This window comes from Rhinoderma darwinii, chromosome 2 (assembly GCF_050947455.1).
Source record: "Rhinoderma darwinii isolate aRhiDar2 chromosome 2, aRhiDar2.hap1, whole genome shotgun sequence".
NCBI classification, from domain to species: Eukaryota; Metazoa; Chordata; class Amphibia; order Anura; family Rhinodermatidae; genus Rhinoderma; species Rhinoderma darwinii.
This window is the reverse complement of record NC_134688.1, coordinates 12,335,427-12,356,899: the sequence shown is the minus strand read 5'-3', so window position 1 is coordinate 12,356,899 and position 21,473 is coordinate 12,335,427. Positions and strand designations below refer to the sequence as shown.

At 43.9% G+C, this 21,473-nt stretch overlaps 1 protein-coding gene across 1 annotated transcript in view; it reads right to left on the bottom strand.

The window, feature by feature from the left end:
- Window positions 1-21,473, bottom strand: part of CAPN5 (calpain 5) — a 73,698-nt gene that overhangs the window by 46,589 nt on the left and 5,636 nt on the right. Inside the window, exon 2 of the mRNA XM_075851356.1 lies at window positions 9,721-9,888. Within this exon, the coding sequence (XP_075707471.1) occupies window positions 9,721-9,873 (153 nt within the window). The 5' untranslated portion in view covers window positions 9,874-9,888. The remainder of the gene's footprint in view (window positions 1-9,720; window positions 9,889-21,473) is intronic.

Genomic DNA, 21,473 nt, shown 5'->3' with positions numbered 1-21,473 from the left:
ATAATAACCCCATGACTGCCCCCACACAGGATAATGCTCCTATAGGTGCCCCCACACAGTATAATGCCCCTATAGGTGCCCCCCACACAGTATAATGCCCCCATAGCTGTATTACAGCTCCCTGCTCTACCATTGAATTCAACTCTATCTGCGTCCTGAAGATGGACACAGTTTAAAAACCAGGAAAAGATAATTGATAAAAATCAAAATGTTCAAGTTGACGTCTGTTTATTGAGCTGAATTTCGTTTTTTTCTTCCATTAATTACCCAGCCCTACCACGTGACCATTTTTTAGTCCGGCCCGGATGTCATCACATCACAGACGATGATCTAAACACATGACTAAGATGAGCGTTCATATCGTCTTTACCATCAATTACTGCCTTTGATAATTTCATGGGTCTGACGTGACTGTTCCGTCTGTGAGCTTCAGTGTGACTGTGAGGCCCCCGGGCCGCCTGTAAGCTCAATACTCCCCCCCCCCCCCCCCCCCCCATTCATCACAGCAGAGCGCACAGACCGGAGGGATCAACGTGTAAACAGATCAAGAATTGTATGCGAGTCCCGGGAAGGGAATGCGTATCCTCCGCGTGACACCCGCGTAGATCACTGCTCCTGCCCTGAGAGAAGTAAACACGACCGGCCACATACAGGGCCGCAGCCTAGAACAGACCGGAAAAACTTGTAACAAACCATTCTCCAGAGAACCAGAAGTCACAGCCACTAATGAACCTGGAACCTAAGAGGTCAATCAAACTTTTAGGCCGACATCTCATGGTGCCATCATATAATATAACGGGGCGTCCTCCACTGACCAGACATTGACGGTATATCCTGGTGATATGCCACCTGCCATCAAGTATAAGGGAGGGGGGGGGGGAGGGGAGTGCTTTCTCACATACATGCTGGGGTCAAGTAGTTCATAGGGAACCGGAGCTAAAATATCCTGCCCATTACCCGAAGGCCGAATCAGACGACTATAGGACACGGACTCATGTATTTCAATGGTGCCGTTCACACGGCCGTTGTTCCAACGGAGTGTGTGAAGGGTCCTGTCCGATTATCTTCCACTTTTATGGATCCCTCCATAGGCTCAAGTCCATGGGGATCCGTGAAAATGGGACCCGCACGGGTGCAACTTGGACGTGAAAAACGGCCGATTTTCACATTCCGAGTTTGCACTCGTTCGCCTGAATCTGGCCTAAGGGTAAACTGTAGGATGAGAAGTAAATAGTAAAAAGAGGACAGGGAGGAGGGGGATGCAGCTGCAGCAACTTGCTCTCCTTGTGTCTATGAGACTGCATGCTGTGAGAGGGGAGGGGGAGCAGCAGGGAGAAGATATCGGATTGTTTCAGAGTACATCTATAGCCGTTTAAGGAGTGAATGGGATTTTATTATTTTAACAATAGACGACCAATGATCCGCACATTCAGAATTGGGTCATTCCCTCTATATGATGATTTGTAGATTATGTTTAGCCTGTAGGTAAATAAAAAATAAGGGTGTGTAGTCCGAGTTTATGTACCTGTTCTGCACCCTGTCAGCTCTGGGTGTAGTCGTGTCTGACTCACGTCCCGACAGAAAGCAGTTCTACAAGTTATGTAAAGAAACTTCTCCAAACAGGGAAAGTAATACATAGGTTAAGAGGTTTTATGTTAAGGCTTAACCGTATACTTGTGGTTTCATTTCCAAGATCACTGCTTGCTGTCAGTGTGTAAGCACTTAAAGGGGGTTCACCCCCTTTACATTTCTACAAGATACTTACCTCTGCGACCTCTATGAATTGGAGGTATGACGGTCCCTTGACCCCCCATTCTGCAAGCCCAAGTGGTGACCACATGCAGAAGGAGGTGCAGCCTCCACCTGCCCCTTGGCTTAAAGAGGGGGGGGGGGGGTCAGGGGACGCCAATTTCCTTATCAGGCATAACCGGTCGATATGTCATGAATATCTAAGGTGCGAAAACCCTTATAATTCAATCTAGTCTCAACAATCCTCTGAAATGATGCATGTTACCTGCACTGACACATTGTACCAAACTATCAGGACAAGAGCGTTTGAGGCTGTTTAGCTCAGAGGAGGATTGTCTACACTGGTTACAATTGGAGCAAACCCTCAGATGTGAGAAGGACTGTGTCTGTACAGGTTTTCAGCCCCTGGATGTAAACGAGAATATGCCCACTCACTGACAGGAAGCAGAGAGCTTGAAATGGTGAAGAATTGATACAAAGTCTCTAAGAAAGTTGTAGAACTTTGATTATTAACATATAATGGAAAATCACCCATGACTGGATCCGGACTCCCCCCGACTGACTGGTTCCCCACGTACCTGACTTCTGGGGAGCAGAACCTGGCAATGACTGACCCCCTGACCAGAAACTTAAAATACTCATCCTCTCCCATAAGTCATCGATCTCCACTCTTTACCGGAAGACCAATCTTAAATTACTGTCACGATGGCACAGGGTCTCCCGCCTACTGGGCAAAAACTTACCCAGGCACTTCTGCCCTTTGCTCGTGATGTGGTACAGATGAGGGCACTCCCCGGCATAGGTTTTATTTCTGGATGGGGGTTGGGGGCATTACAGCTCAGATTACAGGTGGTCTCTGGAATAAAATTATAGTCCATACACCACAGCCATTCCTCCCTCCCCCCCTGCCCCATGGTCGGCCAGTTTGGCCGCCATTAATCTAATGTGTATGGGCTCCTTTACACCCCACCGTTCTCCTCCATCCTACCAATATATCTTTTAGTCTTTCTATTAAAAAAGATACTAAATGGAGCTATAGAATGTACCCCACCTCTTTGGAAGTCCCGGTATCGCCATCCCCGTGGCACTGGTTTGCCCGCATTTGCCCTTTCGCTGCCAGGGTTTTTGGTTACTTTGCACCTCTGGTAGTCAGGACAATTTTGACATGTACAAATAAAACCTAAAAATACAAAATAAAGAATCATACTAAACCCCTATACATATATATTTTGAAGCTTCGCTCCGGTTAGAGCCGATGGGAGCAAGGACGTATTAGGCACGTCCTGGGCTACTGAAATGCCTTTCTGCCAGGACGGATGAGATACGTTCTTGACAGGGCAAGGGTTAAAAGATGTTGTTCATACAGGACACCCCCGTCCATATGCTCTATTAGGGCATACGGAGGTCCTAGAGCAGAGTCCTCCACCCTTCTACCTGCCAGAATACAGAGCGGCACTATAAAAGGTGCAGTCGCAAGAGGCGCATTTGTACTTTACAATGAAATTCTATGGGAAAATATTCCACAACGCAAGAAATTGAGAAATCTGTTTGAGTTGCAAAATATTGTAGAAATTTCCGCAGCATACTTCTACGCTGCGGAAACGCAAGGCGAATACGTGACCCTAAGACGTCTATATGGCCTGGACCAGGTGGGAGGTTATTGGGTTCTTATCACTCCCAGCATGGCGCCGACTCCTCCATCAATACGAGTAATCAGTATTCCCAGCGGGGTCCCACTACTACTCCTGTGCGGTGTTACTGAGACGAGGCCAAAAGTGATTTCACTGCCTCCATTAGTGCCGCCGGCCTGATAATACGGAGACGTCGCATTGACTTGTTGATGTTATTAGTGGGAAAACTCTGCCAGCCCGATGTCTCTGATCTCACCCATAATACCGGCAAGAGAACATTTATATCTTTCCCGTCACTGCGCTGGGATATATTCCACGACGTCTATATTATTTAAAGGTCCACAATTCTGTGCCGATAAATTTCATAGTAAACTTTTATAGCGGTTGGAGCTCCGTTTTTCTTATACGGAGCTCCAAATCCCCCGAAAAGGGAATTTATGAATAGGTCTACGCCACTTTAGAAGCATTAAAAAGTTGTAAGTTATGGCACACTATATTTGCAACGTTTTACCGCTTTGGGGGTATGCAGAAGGGGGCAAGGGCCACTTGTTGCCGGGCAGTTTTAATATAATTTACACCAGAAGCGGATAAAAATTATAGCGGAAACCCTACTGGCAAACAGACAATTTATTAACAGGCGTGCAACTCAAAAAAAAAAATATAGTTGCATCTTACCCCTGCAGACTTCATACTAATACTGGCATATGAAAAACACCAATCTCGATAAATGTGCCCCATTGAATAACATGAAAAAATTCTGGCTGCTGCAGTCACCACTAGGGGGAGCTCACTGCTATCAGTCTTTAGCAAGCTCCTAAGCTCCCCCTAGTGGTGGCTACAGGCAGCCAGAGTTTTATCTTTTAACTAACTCTATGGCTGCGTGAAGGGAAGCTGGGGATTGGGTGCTTGTGAATGGATTAGCACAGCACTTTAATGATCAACAATGGCCATAGATACACGAGAGAAGAAGATCATATTGGAGAAGCCTGATCCCAGAACACTGCAAATATACCCATTACTAAACTATTTATATTCTTGTCCCTTGAAGGCAGTATTATAGTAGTTATATTCTTGTATATAGGGGGCAGTATTATAGTAGTTATATTCTTGTATATAGGGGGGGCAGTATTATAGTAGTTATATTCTTGTATATAGGGGGCAGTATTATAGTAGTTATATTCTTGTATATAGGGGGAGGTATTATAGTAGTTATATTCTTGTATATAGGGGGCAGTAATATAGCAGTTATATTCTTGTATATAGGGAGCAGTATTATAGTAGTTATATTCTTGTATATAGAGGCAGTATTATTGTAGTTATATTCTTGTATATAGGGAGCAGTATTATAGTAGTTATATTCTTGTATATAGGGGGCAGTATTATAGTAGTTATATTCTTGTATATAGGGAGCAGTATTATAGTAGTTATATTCTTGTATATAGGAGCAGTATTACAGTCGTTATATTCTTGTATGTAGAAGTATTATAGTAGTTATATTCTTGTATATAGGGGGCAGTATATTAGTAGTTATATTCTTGTATATAGGGGGCAGTATTATAGTAGTTATATTCCTGTATATAGGGGGTAGTATTATAGTAGTTATATTCTTGTATATAGGAGCAGTATTATAGTCGTTATATTCTTGTATATAGGGGGCAGTATTATAGTAGTTATTTTCTTGTATATAGGGGCAGTATTATAGTAGTTCTATTCTTGTATATATGAGCAGTATTATAGTAGTTATATTCTTGTATATATGAGCAGTATTATAGTAGTTATATTCTTGTATATAGGGGCAGTATTATAGTAGTTATATTCTTGTATATAGGGGCAGTATTATAGTAGTTATATTCTTGTATATAGGGGCAGTATTATAGTAGTTATATTCTTGTATATAGGGGGCAGTATTATAGTAGTTATATTCTTGTATATAGGAGCAGTATTATAGTAGTTATTTTCTTGTATATAGGGGCAGTATTATAGTAGTTATATTCTTGTATATAGGGGGCAGTATTATAGTAGTTATATTCTTGTATATAGGAGCAGTATTATAGTAGTTATATTCTTGTATATAGGGGCAGTATTATAGTAGTTATATTCTTGTATATAGGGGGCAGTATTATAGTAGTTATATTCTTGTATATAGGGACAGTATTATAGTAGTTATATTCTTGTATATAGGGTCAGTATTATAGTAGTTATAGTCTTGTATATAGGGGGCAGTATTATAGTAGTTATATTCTTGTATATAGGGGGCAGTATTATAGTAGTTATATTCTTGTATATATGAGGCAGTATTATAGTAGTTATATTCTTGTATATAGGAGCAGTATTATAGTAGTTATATTCTTGTATATAGGGGCAGTATTATAGTAGTTATATTCTTGTATATAGGAGCAGTATTATAGTAGTTATATTCTTGCATATAGGAGCAGTATTATAGTAGTTATATTCTTGTATATAGGAGCAGTATTATAGTAGTTATATTCTTGTATATAGGGGCAGTATTATAGTAGTTATATTCTTGTATATAGGAGCGGTATTATAGTAGTTATATTCTTGTATATAGGGGGCAGTATTATAGTAGTTATATTCTTGTATATAGAGGCAGTATTATAGTAGTTATATTCTTGTATATAGGGGTAGTATTATAGAAGTTATATTCTTGTATATAGGGGCAGTATTATAGTAGTTATATTCTTGTATATAGGGGGCAGTATTATAGTAGTTATATTCTTGTATATAGGGGGCAGTATTATAGTAGTTATATTCCTGTATATAGGGGGCAGTATTATAGTAGTTATATTCTTGTATATAGAGGCAGTATTATAGTAGTTATATTCTTGTATATAGGGGTAGTATTATAGAAGTTATATTCTTGTATATAGGAGCAGTATTATAGTAGTTATATTCTTGTATATAGGAGCAGTATTATAGTAGTTATATTCTTGTACATAAGAGGCAGTATTATAGTAGTTATATTCTTGTATATAGGGGGCAGTATTATAGTAGTTATATTCTTGTATATAGCGGCAGTACTATAGTAGTTATATTCTTGTATATAGGGGCAGTATTATAGTAGTTATATTCTTGTATATATGAGGCAGTATTATAGTAGTTATATTCTTGTATATAGGGGGCAGTATTATAGTAGTTATATTCTTGTATATATGAGGCAGTATTATAGTAGTTATATTCTTGTATATAGGGGGCAGTATTATAGTAGTTATATTCTTGTATATATGGTCAGTATTATAGTAGTTATATTCTTGTATATAGGGGGCAGTATTATAGTAGTTATATTCTTGTATATAGGGGCAGTATTATAGTAGTTATATTCTTGTATATAGGGCAGTATTATAGTAGTTATATTCTTGTACATAGAGGGCGGTATAATAGAAACAATGGCCGGTGTAGTATATATTAATCTGAGCTTTGGCTTAATGGGTTAGTAAATAGTCACATCCCTTCTCCCACTCCTCGTGACAACAGGTAAATGCTCCCCCCCCTCAGAATATAATATTTGTGCTCCTTCTTGAGTTATCCTAGGAATGACACGAAGACTAAACAGAAGATATTTTACAAAATCAAACAAAAAATAAAAATAAGAGTCCTCCTAACATTTTTCCGCACCGGGGATGGTAATTTCAGCAGTGTCTGGACTTGCTCTTTAATTATCTGTAATGATCTCAGTCACTTTAGATGGGACGTTCTCCTCAGTTCCACCGCTGCTGACATCAGACCAGACACATCTATAACTTCGCTTCAGTAAAGCCGTAGTCTGACAGGCAGACAAATGGCTCGGCCAGCCGACTGACCGTCCACCGACTGCCAATGAGGTCCAAAATGGATCGTGTCCCAGAAACGTCTCATACAGACTGCGCTCCGATGATACACGGCGTCTTCCTTCTACTGTTAAGTAGAGAACAGCGACCTGTGCCAAATGTAAACTGCAAAGTTTCTCTAATTTCTGCACAATTTATATGAATATATAAGAGCCACTTGTATTAAATGGGCAGATAGCACAACCCTGGGGCACGTGTACCATACAGGCTCCTGAGGGAGATCACTCATGGCAAAAAGGTGCCAAATTAATCAAGATGGCACACTTGGTATAAAAGATTCGGCACAACATGTTAGACACACTTGTCTTCCTAAAAAAAAAAAAAGTCCTCAATGTTTGCCCCCAAAAAATTCCTCTGAATAGCTACGGCCGATTCCCAAAATATATACACCCATAACATTGATGGTAGAAACCTCTATCTCAATAGTCGCACATCTGATGGCAATACAGGACAAGATGGGGAACGACCATTTCTATGTTCATTTTTAGGTATGGATGATCAGTGTTCAGCAATGATAAAGCGAGACTGTCAATGTTTTTTTTCCTTTGGAGGCAAAAAAATAAAAAATAAAAAAATAATAATAATTAAATAGAAAAATAAAAATAAATTTAATAAAAGCTACAAAGTCTGATCTTTAGGCAAAAGAACAGGTAATTATAACCTAAAGAGTCTCTTGATTGTCACACGTGTCAAAGCGTTCCTATGGAGATCGATTTGGGAAGTAGATGGATTAAAGGGGTCAGTGTTGTGTTAAGTCTTGGCAATTGAAAACACAAATAAAGTATAATAAAATGTAATAATGTAAATTACCTATAAAAGAAAATAAATACCAAAAAAACAAAAACAAAAAACATAAAAACCACCAGAAAAAAAAAACAAAAAAAAAAAACAGAGGAGTCTGGTCGGATCGGACTTTTTCTGCCATCGTGATTTCGTTTCCACGATACAATTATCAATATGAAGACGAAGAATTGTTCTAATTGTAACAATATTTACAAGGTGTAAAGAGGCGTTAGACACAGCGTCACTCCCTGTATGTGATTGTTCCCCCGCCACCCAAACCAACCAGGTTATTCATTTTAAACACCCACGAGCGATGGTGTGGAAGGATTGAAGTGGGCCGATAACTAAAATTGCATAAAATCAGTAGTACACGTGAATATATGAAACCTTATTATATATCTTAGGGGAAAGTGGCATCGTGACTCCACCAGCAGAATAGTGAGTGCAGCTCTGGAGTATAATACAAGATGTAACTCAGGATCAGTACAGGATAAGTAATGTATGTACACAGTGACTCCACCAGCAGAATAGTGAGTGCAACTCTGGAGTATAATACAGGATGTAACTCAGGATCAGTACAGGATAAGTAATGTAATGTATGTACACAGTGACTCCACCAGCAGAATAGTGAGTGCAGCTCTGGAGTATAATACAGGATGTAACTCAGGATCAGTACAGGATAAGTAATGTAATGTACACAGTGACTGCACCAGCAGAATAGTGAGTGCAGCTCTGGAGTATAATACAGGATGTAACTCAGGATCAGTGCAGGATAAGTAATGTATATACACAGTGACTCCACCAGCAGAACAGTGAGTGCAGCTCTGGAGTATAATACAGGATGTAACTCAGGATCAGTACAGGATAAGTAATGTAATGTATGTACACAGTGACTCCACCAGCAGAATAGTGAGTGCAACTCTGGAGTATAATACAGGATATAACTCAGGATCAGTACAGGATAAGTAATGTAGTGTATGTATACAGTGACTACACCAGCAGAATAGTGAGTGCAGCTCTGGAGTATAATACAGGATGTAACTCAGGATCAGTATAGGATAAGTAATGTATGTACACAGTGACTCCACCAGCAGAATAGTGAGTGCAGCTCTGGAGTATAATACAGGATGTAACTCAGGATCAGTACAGGATAAGTAATGTAATGTATGTACACAGTGACTACACCAGCAGAATAGTGAGTGCAGCTCTGGAGTATAATACAGGATGTAACTCAGGATCAGTACAGGATAAGTAATGTAATGTATATACACAGTGACTCCACCAGCAGAATAGTGAGTACAGCTCTGGAGTATAATACAGGATATAACTCAGGATCAGTACAGGATAAGTAATGTAATGTATATACACAGTGACTCCACCAGAAGAATAGGGAGTGCAGCTCTGGAGTATAATACTGGATGTAACTCAGGATCAGTACAGGGTAAGTAATGTAATGTATGTACACAGTGACTCCACCAGCAGAATAGTGAGTGCAGCTCTGGAATATAATACAGGATGTAACTCAGGATCCGTACAGGATAAGTAATGTAATGTATGTACACAGTGACTCCACCAGCAGAGTAGTGAGTGCAGCTCTGGAGTATAATACAGGATAAGGAATGTAACTTTTTATTTCTATAGATTCATTCGATATGTAAATTGTAATGTGGAATGAAGTTGAACTTTCAGCTGACTGTTTCCTGCTCACTTACTTTTGGCCGCTTCCACTGCACTCCTTGTACCCGCTGAGTCTTGTAGAACAGGGAATCATTGTGGGCCGGGAATAGGGGGTCCTCAAAAAGCTCCTTCTTCCTCTGGCATTCTCTCTTCAGGTTGTAATACTGCTGGTTCCCAAATGCCGTCATTCTTCACTCGATCACCTGAAGGAGCCACAAAATCATTATTAAAGCGGACGTGTAATAAATCCTCCGGTATAAGAACAGACAGAGCTTTGTATAGATCACAGCTGGGGGAGTCCCAGGGGGCCAAGATTTGGGATTTTATCGATGCCTATTACATTGGTTTTGTGGTTTTTATTGCGGGGCCACTGAAAGACTCAAATTGGCCCCTAGTCGTGTTACTGGTTAAAAGTTGTATTTACCCACCACTTAGTTATATCGGTTACTGAGAAAGCTGGGTGACATTGAAACGCATTAAATTTTTATCCCTTCGTTCTCGGGATGGGGGAGGGTTCATGTGGGCTGGACAGTCATTGGCTAAAAAATTAATTCCTGGCCTAGTCCTGCTATCGCAGCAGTATAGGAGATCCTCTGACCTGAACACAGGGGCAGCAGAAATCTTTCCCGTATGAATTATACATTGTAGCAATCCTTCAGCTGTATAAGCAGAACGTGGTCAGTATGGGGGGGGGGGGTAGTTTGACATCAAGCAGAGGTCTTGAAAATGTTTCACTTTACACAGGACTGGAAAACTAACTTCAAATCAATGTGGGTTTTGCATAAATAAAAGTTTGTGCCCCCCGCTGTAGTCAGATCCTCAGTATCGGTCGGCCCGGTACTGGTCTGGAGAACTGGACTGCGCAGAATTGGGGGAAATTTGCAAAACTTGCGCAAGATTCATTAACAATTAGATAGAAATTTGTTTTAAATCTGCACCCAATAATCCAGGGAGTCTGATAATCCGGTAAAACGTTATTTCGCACTTTCGGCAGGTGCGCTACGACCACCCAATAATCCAGAATATCTGATAATCCGGCAGCGATCAGGTCAGGAATTCTTATCACCTTTCCAGATGGTGTTTCCAGGAACCTTACATTTGTCTGTACACGATCAGTAAAGCGATACTGCTTGACGACACGCTCAGAACCGGTTTTTCCTGTGCACGGCATCATGGGAAATCATACAAAAAAAGTTTACATATAGAGATTGTCAAAATGCCAGAAACCAGACCATAAAAGCTGCGAAACTCCGGAAGATGAGTCACCGACTAATGTCAGCGCAGCTAATGACAAACATTGTGGTTTGCCAACTGGAAGTGATCTGGGTGCCCGCGGCGTTCCTGGTACACAGCTCCACATAAATCATGGCAGGATCGCCAAATCAGCTCCGAGACGTCTCCTACTATGACACTGAGGAGTTCTGCCTCTTTAATAGATTTTTTTGTGTTTCAGTTCCTCGCTATTTCCATAATCCCTGCTTGCTGTCAGTGAACAAGAACATTCGCATTTATATCCGGAGGCTGAAAACTTGTAGAGACACAACACATCTCACAGCTGAGAGTTTGTCACAGTTGTATCCAGTCTAGACAATTCTCAGTGAGCTCAACAGCCTGGACTCCGGACTGATACATTCTACCTGCACTGATACATTGTAACAAACAGAAGTAGACCAACTGAAGGGGAGGCTCTCTGCATTGAAGTCTATACGTGGCCACCTCTCCATCTGGTCTTCTCCGGTCTGCGGCCTCCACCTGCTGCTTTAGCGGAGGCTCAGGGGACCCCCATTCCCCAGATACAAAACGATTGACTTTGGTGGAGTTTTCTTTTAAAACATCAGGGGATCTAACCCTAGACGGAGAAACAATCCGAGTCACATGATTGAGTAACCAGTCCAGCAAATTAACTCCAATGGAGATAAGTGGCGCCACATGAGTCTGAATGCCGCTTATCTTCAATGGAAATAAAGTGTAGTCACACAACCTGAAACGTACATGTAAATGACGCGCTGTTCGGCTCTGACAACGCGCCATAACCAAGACAAAAATGACACCGGGCCGGAAATATGCAGGAGCGTCGTATACGGATGTGTCGAAAGACGATCAGGCATCGTCCGCTCAAGTTGAAGCGACATTTTTATCATTATTCTCTAACGACAAGTTCAGATTATTCGTCATGGTCAGATTAGAAGACGGGGCAGACAATTTATTTAAACACAATCATCAGATATAATTCAGAGGGATTTCCAGAAATCCAAAAAGTAAAAACACGTTGCTGGTAATGAACTATAGACCAATCAGGAGGGGGGGGGGGGGGGGGGGTTCTTAAAGCAGAATGCCAGGATGACTGGGTTCACACATCGTGGTTAGGCCTTGTTCACACGGTGTGTATTTGACGCATCGAAAACACATGCTTTACGCTTGCCATTGACATCAATGGGAAAACGCATTGTAGCGCATATTTTATGCGCGTGTTTAAAAAGTGCGTCGTGTAAAATAAGCGTCAGGTCAATTCTTGGCACGTAAAATGCACCAAAAAATGCGCGTAATTCCCATAGTCCATGGGAGTCCTAAATACGGACCAAAAAAAATGCGTAAAAAAAAACAAAAAAAAAAAAAACAATTTAATTGTATTTTAAAAAGTCGTTTAATATTCTAGTGTGCGACAGTTAGTTTTTTTAGCGTGTAAAAATTTTTTCTCTTTTTTTTAAAAAAACGCCAGAATCCCTGTTTTTTGGTCATGTCATCTCCCACAAAAAAAAATGGGAAAAAAAAAATTTGCAAAAGACTCATGTAGCCCAAAATGGTACCAATAGAAACTACAGCTCGTCCCGCAACAAATAAGTCCTCACACCGCGCAATCGACGGAAAATTAAAAAAGTTCAAAACACAAATTTAAAACAAGTGCAGCTAAACATTCGACAAACTTCTGACATGTCAAAAGTTTGTATTGGTGGGGGTCCGAGCACGGAGACCCCCACCAATCTCTAGAACGAAGCAGCTGAAGGTCTCGTGTCAGCGCTCGGCCGCTTCGTGTCTGTTCGTCTTTTTCCGGAAAGAAATGTATCGGTGTACGGACTCAATAGAAAGTCTGTGAGCTCGGACTCAGATACATCGGCTTTCCGGAAAAAGACGAAAATACATGAATCGGCCGAGCGCTCACACGAGACCTTCAGCTGCTACGTCTAGCGATTGGTGGGGTCTCAGCGCTCGGACCCCCACCAACACAAACTTCTGACATGTCACTATGAGATGTCAGAAGTTTGTCGAACATTTAGCTGCACTTCAAAATTTTGAACAATTCGTTTTTCCCCTTGTAAAATAGTAAAACATAAAAAAAAAACAAAAAAAAAACCTATAAGTTTGGTGTCGCTGTAATCGTATTGACCTGCAGAATAAAGAGAACACGACGTTTTTTACCGCACAGTGAACACCGCATGAAACTCCCCAAAAGATTGAGAAATCGCAGGTTTTTTTTCCTATTTCACCCCACAAAGATTTTTTTCCAGTTTCCCACTACATTATATGGTACAATATTCGGCAATATTGATGGAAAAATGTAAAAAAGAACTATGGCTTTTGGAAGGTGGGGAAAAAAATAAAATAAAACGAAAGTGAAAACCCGAAAAATGGCTGCGGCAGGAAGGGGCTAAAGATGAGGTAGTCACTAGACCGCGTCCCCTATTAGCAGCCACAGACACCCCGTCCTAGTCCTTGTGGTCCACTGGAGGAAACCCGTCCAAAACATCACAGAAGCGGAGGGAGCGCCGATGAGCAATGCATTATACATCGCAGGTCTTATGTGGGAATCTGAGCCGGGCGAAAGGGTTAACCCTGTGGACCCCTCCTTACACACATATGCCCCACAATAGAAATAGTACTTTATTTCCTCCGAGATAAGCGGCACCAGATGTTTTGGACAGCCGCTTATCTCTTATTGCCCTCCATACAGCGGATGTCCACAGATCTCATATCTAGGACCAGACAGAGACCCTCTTGCCCCAACCTGGTCAGGCCCTACAACCGGGGGCTCCTCCAATACAAAACTTGTGATGGATTCCATAGAGAGACGCAGAATCTTCACTTCTGAACGTCCTCGGACTTGGCTGTCCTCATAATGACCCTACAGAAATCAGAAATATAATGTATACAACGAGAGCCGACACGTAAACAATTCACCTCCGCTCGTCCTCTGAACTCCTGCTCACCCCGCGAAGAAAAAAAGATGGTTGTGCCGATTGACGTCTTAGGCGATCGCAACGTCTTACAAGGGACGGTATAGGAATAATTGTATGTACGGAACGGTCACTGCACGGCTTAAAGCAGCAACGGCTACACAATGAGCGTACTTTCTAATACAGATCTCAGCTTGATGTCAGTGAACAGAAACATTCAGGTTGAAAACCTTTCCTGATGATCTGCTGCTCACACAGTTGTAGGGCTTGTTACAATGCATAAGTGCGCTCATGTAACGAGCCCTGCACCCGTGAGAGCTGTAGATTTTGAGGATCGGGTTTCAGCATTTTCATCTTATGGCTCAGCATAAGAAAAAGGTCACGGGACAGCAGAGAAACCTTTCAAATTCTCCAAGTTTACTTCCCAGGCATCAAAACGGAAGACTGAATAAAAGCCAGAGACTGAAAACCTCTCCTGATCCTGTCCTGCTCACACAGCTGCATGGCTTGTTACAAGAGAGTTATGATACAGTGTAACAAGCCCTGCACCTGTGTGAGCAGCACATTATCAGGATTAGTATTCAAACTCTTAACGTGCACAAGAATGTTTCCATTCATTGTCAACAAGCAGAGATTTTCAAAATAAGAAGCTCCAGTGATACAATGGTCTATATTTAGACAGTGACTTCAGGACCCCCCCCCCTGGGCAGTAGTCCCCGAGCGCTGGGTCGGGGCTGTTTGGGTAACGTATCCCACCGTTTGAATCGGTAGCTCTCTGGCGGGGACTCCGGGACTGGAGACGCTTCTGACATCACTGTTCATATATGGATAGTGATGTCAGGGGCTTCCCTAGGCACAGGGCTCAAGTAGTGCTAGGCCCGAGGAGTTCAGGCGACGTACCCAACTCTATGCCTACATAGTGGGATGCGCCGCTATCCTCCACCGCAGGTATACCTCAGGACTCCTCTAGAGGTATACCCCAGACAGAGGGGTAAATACGGGGTGCGAGTCAGGCCTTAGATAGTGGTTGACCAAACGCTCATACAGCCGACAGCTATCACTTTACCCCCCCCCCCCTATTTACACATGAACACTCAGCTAAAAACAGCACGCTCGATTTCCCCCGCCCCCCAGACGTCGACCGAGACACCCCCATACACATCGTCGACAGCTCTCGACCCAGTCCGTATGCGGGTTTGAATTAATTTTAGGTGTCTGGTCCGGCGTCTGAATTAGTTTAGGGGTCTGGGATCTTAAATTATTTTGGGTCTGGTTTTCCCTCTAACAAATAGTGACAAATAATTCTACCAAGTTTGAAAACCAAGACGACATCTTTACTGTTGGTGTTCAGCTCGGACCCCTCACCTGACCGTAGACCCAGGTAAGCGACCTTTATTAAAACTAGTGCCCCGATCTAATGTGTAAGGGGCCGTTTTGCAATCAGAGGTGTCCAGCGAACAAAGATACAAGGACGTCAGCGGCCCCGGCTCCCGATAAGGTGGGGTCTCATCTATCGAACATTCATGGCATATTCAGAGGTCTATAACAATTTTCTTTGCCTTTTCTCCCCAATCTATTGACTGCTAACCTCCCTGCATGTAGTAGCATCCTGCCTCGATGACGTCATCACGAAATACATATTCCGCTACTAGGCTGCCCGCCACAACCATCACTGCCTCTCACATCAGTGTCCGCAATATGTGGAGTCCCCACACGCACCGATAGTATCCAGTCCCCTGTACAGTGAGAGGGTGGGGAGTCTCAATGGTGGTTGGCTGCCAGGGAGAGCTGACAGAGGGAGGGGGAAGAAGACGCCTTACATTTATACTTATGACCAGGAGACCAAAATATGAACACCATGGCAGCTAATATGGCTGACAGGAAGTAGCTTCTTCCATATCCGAAAGGAACGGCAGTAAAGTTTGCGCCATAAATCAGCGCTCAGCCATTCAGGCCCTTTAAAATAAGACCTAGTTGGATGCAACGAGCAATACTTCAGCGGGTTTGATTTTATATTTTTAGCATAGCCGTAAACCCACTGGGAAGATTGTTTCCCAAACAAAGATCGATCCCAGGAGCCAAGAATGGATAATAACTTCTCCTATTAGCTGCAGACGGTGGAAAATTCTATAGGAGTAAAGATGTTTGATCAGAGTTTCCTAGCAAGAATTCCTCCAGGGAGGATCACCTGTCGCCAAAGACGAAGGAAGATCGCCAAGACAGCGCAAACTACGCAAGTATGGATCAGGAAAAGCTTCAAATTCAGATATCTGCGATGATCAGGAGACATTTCCCCACTCCACAGAACAGGTCACCTCCACTGCAGGGTCAGGAAGATTTACCCATAAGGACTAGTCAAGATACCCCACTCTTCCACCAGAGCCTGTATCTCCGAGCCCCCAAGCGGTAACCAGTCTCCCCAGCCCCCAACCGGTAACCAGTCTCCCCAGCCCCCAACCGGTAACCAGTCTCCCCAGCTCCCAACCGGTAACCAGTCTCCCCAGCCCCCAACCGGTAACCAGTCTCCCCAGCCTCCAACCGGTAACCAGTCTCCCCAGCCTCCAACCGGTAACCAGTCTCCCCAGCACCCAACCGGTAACCAGTCTCCCCAGCCTCCAACCGGTAACCAGTCTCCCCAGCCTCAACCTCAGCACCAGTTAAACCTGGTCTCCAATTAAAACCAGCTGAATTCGTCTTGTGAATTCTAGACAACTGGAATATTGACTGCCACCATCACGCCAGACTTCTATGGCAAGGTCTACGTCGTCGGTGTTCATAGTGTCCATTGTTGTAGGGAATACCCATGGCACTCATTTTTACAGAATAACTGTCTCCTAAGCACTGACTCAAAGTTTAGATTGTACCAGAAGAAACATAGAAGACCCAGCTCCGCAGAGGAGGAAGGAAGACCCAGCTCCGCAGAGGAGGAAGGAAGACCCAGCTCCGCAGAGGAGGAAGGAAGACCCAGCTCCGCAGAGGAGGAAGGAAGACCCAGCTCCGCAGAGGAGGAAGGAAGACCCAGCTCCGCAGAGGAGGAAGGAAGACCCAGCTCCGCAGAGGAGGAAGGAAGACCCAGCTCCGCAGAGGAGGAAGGAAGACCCAGCTCCGCAGAGGAGGAAGGAAGACCCAGCTCCGCAGAGGAGGAAGGAAGACCCAGCTCCGCAGAGGAGGAAGGAAGACCCAGCTCCGCAGAGGAGGAAGGAAGACCCAGCTCCGCAGAGGAGGAAGGAAGACCCAGCTCCGCAGAGGAGGAAGGAAGACCCAGCTCCGCAGAGGAGGAAGGAAGACCCAGCTCCGCAGAGGAGGAAGGAAGACCCAGCTCCGCAGAGGAGGAAGGAAGACCCAGCTCCGCAGAGGAGGAAGGAAGACCCAGCTCCGCAGAGGAGGAAGGAAGACCCAGCTCCGCAGAGGAGGAAGGAAGACCCAGCTCCGCAGAGGAGGAAGACCCAGCTCAGAGACAACAATTCTGAATGGAAGAGGTGAAAGGAAAAGAGAACGACCAGCAACAAAGTGGAGGAAGACAAAGAAACCATGAAGACGTCATTAAGGACGAAGAACCAGACAGTGGACAGGACCTTCTAGAGGAACATTGTATCCATGGTCACCAGGAGCCAATATCACCTTAATGGCACTTTGGGGTTGTCCCATCAGATCATCACCTTTCCATGTGATCTACTAAAGGGGTTGTCCAGGAAGTTAAAAAAAATTCATAGGGGCTGCAAATGAAACAAAAAATAAATACTTCCCTATGCCCGGCGATCCAGCGCTGTCGCTCCGGCAGCAGTACCGATGCTTGTTTACATGAACTTAGCGTTTGACCGCTGCAGCCAAAGGGCTCAGCGGCCATACGTTGAAATTCTGTCCTGCCAGAAATATAGATCACCACTGAGCCCTCTGATTGGATGCAGTGGTCACATGCTAAGTGCAGGTAAACAAGGATCGGGACTGCCGCCGGAGCGACATCGCCGGGGGCAAGGATAGGCAAGTACTGCTTTATGGTTTTATTTAATTTGCAGCCCCATAGAAAAAAAAAGTAAAAAAAAAAAATCACCTCCCGGATAAGCCCTTTAAGCATATAAGAAAGAGATCATAGAGGAGGGTCCCCCACTATGGACCCCAACAATGAACCACGGTGGACAGTCAAAGTGTTTGATCAGTTTTTGAGCAGGACATTTCTTATAGCAACGCATTGTAGCCACTGTAGGGGGAAATGATAATACGGAGCAGGAAAGGTGTGGCCTTCAGCGTTTGGCGATCTCCAGGTTGGTGACGATGGGAGAAAATACGAATTATTAATCCAAAACCAAATTTCCGTAAAGTTAAAATTACATTTTTCCGCTTTGCTGACCAGTTAATCTGGAGAGAGCGGTCACAGGAGGCTTCTAGAAACCAGTTCTTCTGCATATTCCACATTTCTTATATTGCGGGGCCGGTGCCAGGTCTCTACGCTGCCGCTCTCTTTATGGGGATCTGTGGGATTTTCCTTATTTTAATGGGATTGCAAATATTTCTGCAAAAAAAGTTTGCTTTATGGAAGTCACAATTAAGGACTGTAATAAAGAAAGAAAGATGGGACTGGAACTCGGAGAACAAAATCTCACTGGTGAAAAGCGATGGGATCCCTCTGCCGCCAGGATACAATGCGCAGAAAGTCACGATTAATATACAATGCAGAGAGCAAGGTGGTAAACACGGCGCAACCCAGAGGGCCTCCTAGCCGACGCGGCGCAACCCAGGGGGCTTCCTAGCCGAGGCGGCGCAGCCCAGGGGGCCTCCTAGCCGACGCAACCCAGGGGGCCTCCTAGTAAGGTCCAGCAACATCCGAGGTGCGGTTCACGGTGAGACTAATTAATACGAGACCTTACACCGCAGATCGGAGGAGTTTTAATAAGATATTTATTAGACTCCCTAGTGTATTCTGCAGGGTGTGCTAGATCAGGTTGCCTAGCAACCACCTCACTTCCTGTCCGGGTGACCACTATTTCAGTACACGGAGCTACAATAAGTGGTCACAGGAAGCTCAATCAACGACTTCTCCTTGTTACACAGACGTGTATTAAAGGGCTTCATCCAGGAATATAGAAGTCTATCCTTAGGAGTGGCCATCAATGTCCGATCGATGGGAGGCATAAGCAAAAAAGGGCAGAGCTGCAGTACCAGGAAGGTGTATGGGACTTTAAAGACATTGAAGCAGCCCTTAGTTCGGCTTATCGGTGGCCGGAGGATAGGCCATCAATTTGTATTTCCCAAAAATCCCAGAAACCGCGCCACTCCATGGATTGTGTATGGTATTTTAGCTGAACGCAAAAGGGGTCCAGCTGCAATACCCGTGACAGCCCATGGACAAGCGTGGAGCTGTTCCTAAAACAAAGCCGCTATGTTTTATTAAAGATTTAAAAAGGGGTTTTCTTGTGAAAATTGCCCATGTCCTTTTCCCCCTATAAGGGCATTTGGACATCATAGAGAAGGGGATCCCCTGCTCGGGAACCCTCTCTGAGTCAGAACGGAGAGGGCAGTCCATACCATTTACGTATAGCATGGTTAGACATTTATTTGAAAGGCCAGCATGTAATGCTACAAAGGAGTGGCCAGATCCGGCGATCAAAGCTGATCGCTGGGGTTTAGAGAAACCAGCTTTATTTTAAAAAAAAAGGTGGTCAAAGACTTTTCAGTGGGGGTCCGTCCCCTAGAACTCCCAATCAGCAGAAAGCGTCTGGAGCGGCACAACCCCTTGATTGTTTATCCAAACACAGCACCGTACATGATTGTGACTGTGCCTGGTACTGCAGCTCAGACCAGGTCAACCCCATTGCTAGGTTATCTTTTAAAATTCCTGGACAAGCCCTTTAAATCTCCAAGAAGCCCCAGAATAAGAAAAGAAAAAAAAAAAGTGGGAAAAGGACAGGAACTAAACAGAATGTGAACTATAAGTAACTGGTGTCTTGAGAGGGAGGCTACCCTGTGCAGGCTGCGGGGCCGAATTCTAAGTCCTCCTAAACTCCACCGATGAAAACCATGTTATATAGATTTCATCCTGCACCAATGTCAGCACATGGCTCCCTACATCAGACAAGACATGGATTATTATGGTCTTTACCTGATATGTGAGCATGCATAAGGAATGAGCAACCTGCACAGAGATAATGGGATCCATCACCCGTACTCCCTAGACTCCAATTCCTTCCTTACTGATGACCCGAGTCCTTTGGAGAGGATGGAGATTAGTTTCCGAGTAGGTTGAGACCCTCAAAGTCACATTTTACTACTTTAGTCCAGAAAATTTCTTAGCCCAGCATCATACGTGTTCTGTGTGGGAGGGCTCCATCAGACGCCGGCCCCCTAGCAGCTGCTAAGCCCCGCCCCTGCTTAGAAGTGCTTGAAAATGGAGGCCATAAACAAGTACATTACAGAGCAAAGAAGGTCCTGATTTTTTCAGACAGGTCATAGAGGAGAGCATGCAACAGTCCTATTCACACCTACAGTAGTTTGGGACCCAAGTATCGCAGTCAAGTGCTGAAGGGGCAGAACGCTCAGGAGAGTGCCAGGATCACCATTGCTCTTAGCGATCGGTGGGGATCCACGTCCAAGATCTTAATCTTCTGACATGTTTTCTAGGATGTCAAAAGTGGAAGGATTTTAGAATACGAGGCAGGACGAATCCAGGCAGCGAATGGATTTAGAAATTTGCCATGGGTGACTCTGAAAGTTTCTATGGTCTGGCCAATAAAAAAAACATCAATTTGTCTACTAGAGATGTATTACTGGCTCCTTAATCCTACAGCAGTGGTCTCCCACCTGCGGCTCCCCAGTTGTTGCACAACTACTACTCTCAGTATGCTGGGAGTTGTAGTTATTCACCAGCTGGGGTCTAGTATCCACCCTGGCTTTAAAACACATCTGATAGGAGACCGGAACACTTTAAATATGACACCTGCAAGATGTTATAGGGTTACTACACAACCCCTCAAGTTGCAGGACGGTGTAATCTTTTACTCAGCACCACCTCCTTGGTCAGGCTAAAGCAGTTTGTGGTACCCCAAAATAAGGATCGGGGGAGGGGTCTGTGCAGTCGATCACCAAATCAACTTTTTAAGGACCTCCAACCGATACCTCGATTTACAGAGTATGTCCCTCTAAAATCGGTATATATGCCGTTAAGGTCGCATAGACAGCGGTACACTCAGCTCTGCTACATCTTAGGAACCAAATAGATCTTCCACATTAAACACTTCCAGCCAGCAGCCACCGATCCGGCCTCAAACTGATCAATTCCGACCTGTCAGCAGCTATTTCCACTAATGTACTCTAAGTGTTCACATTAATTTACAGCCAAAACCTCCCGACCCAAACCGCTCGAATCCGAGGCGAAACCTTATTAACTATTAATGACCCGGACAACAGCTACAAAATTATAAAATGACTGGTCAAAAACGAAGAACCATCGATCACCCGGTGTCTATAGGTCGTGCGCTCTGGAGTCGCTGTTACAGTCTGGTTTCTACATTGTAGCAGCTCGTGGCACTTTTTTTTCCCCACGCCAAGATATATCAATTTTAAATTACCTGTCTTTACACAGTCATGTGACAACTACCCCCATAACGGGGAATAATGAAACA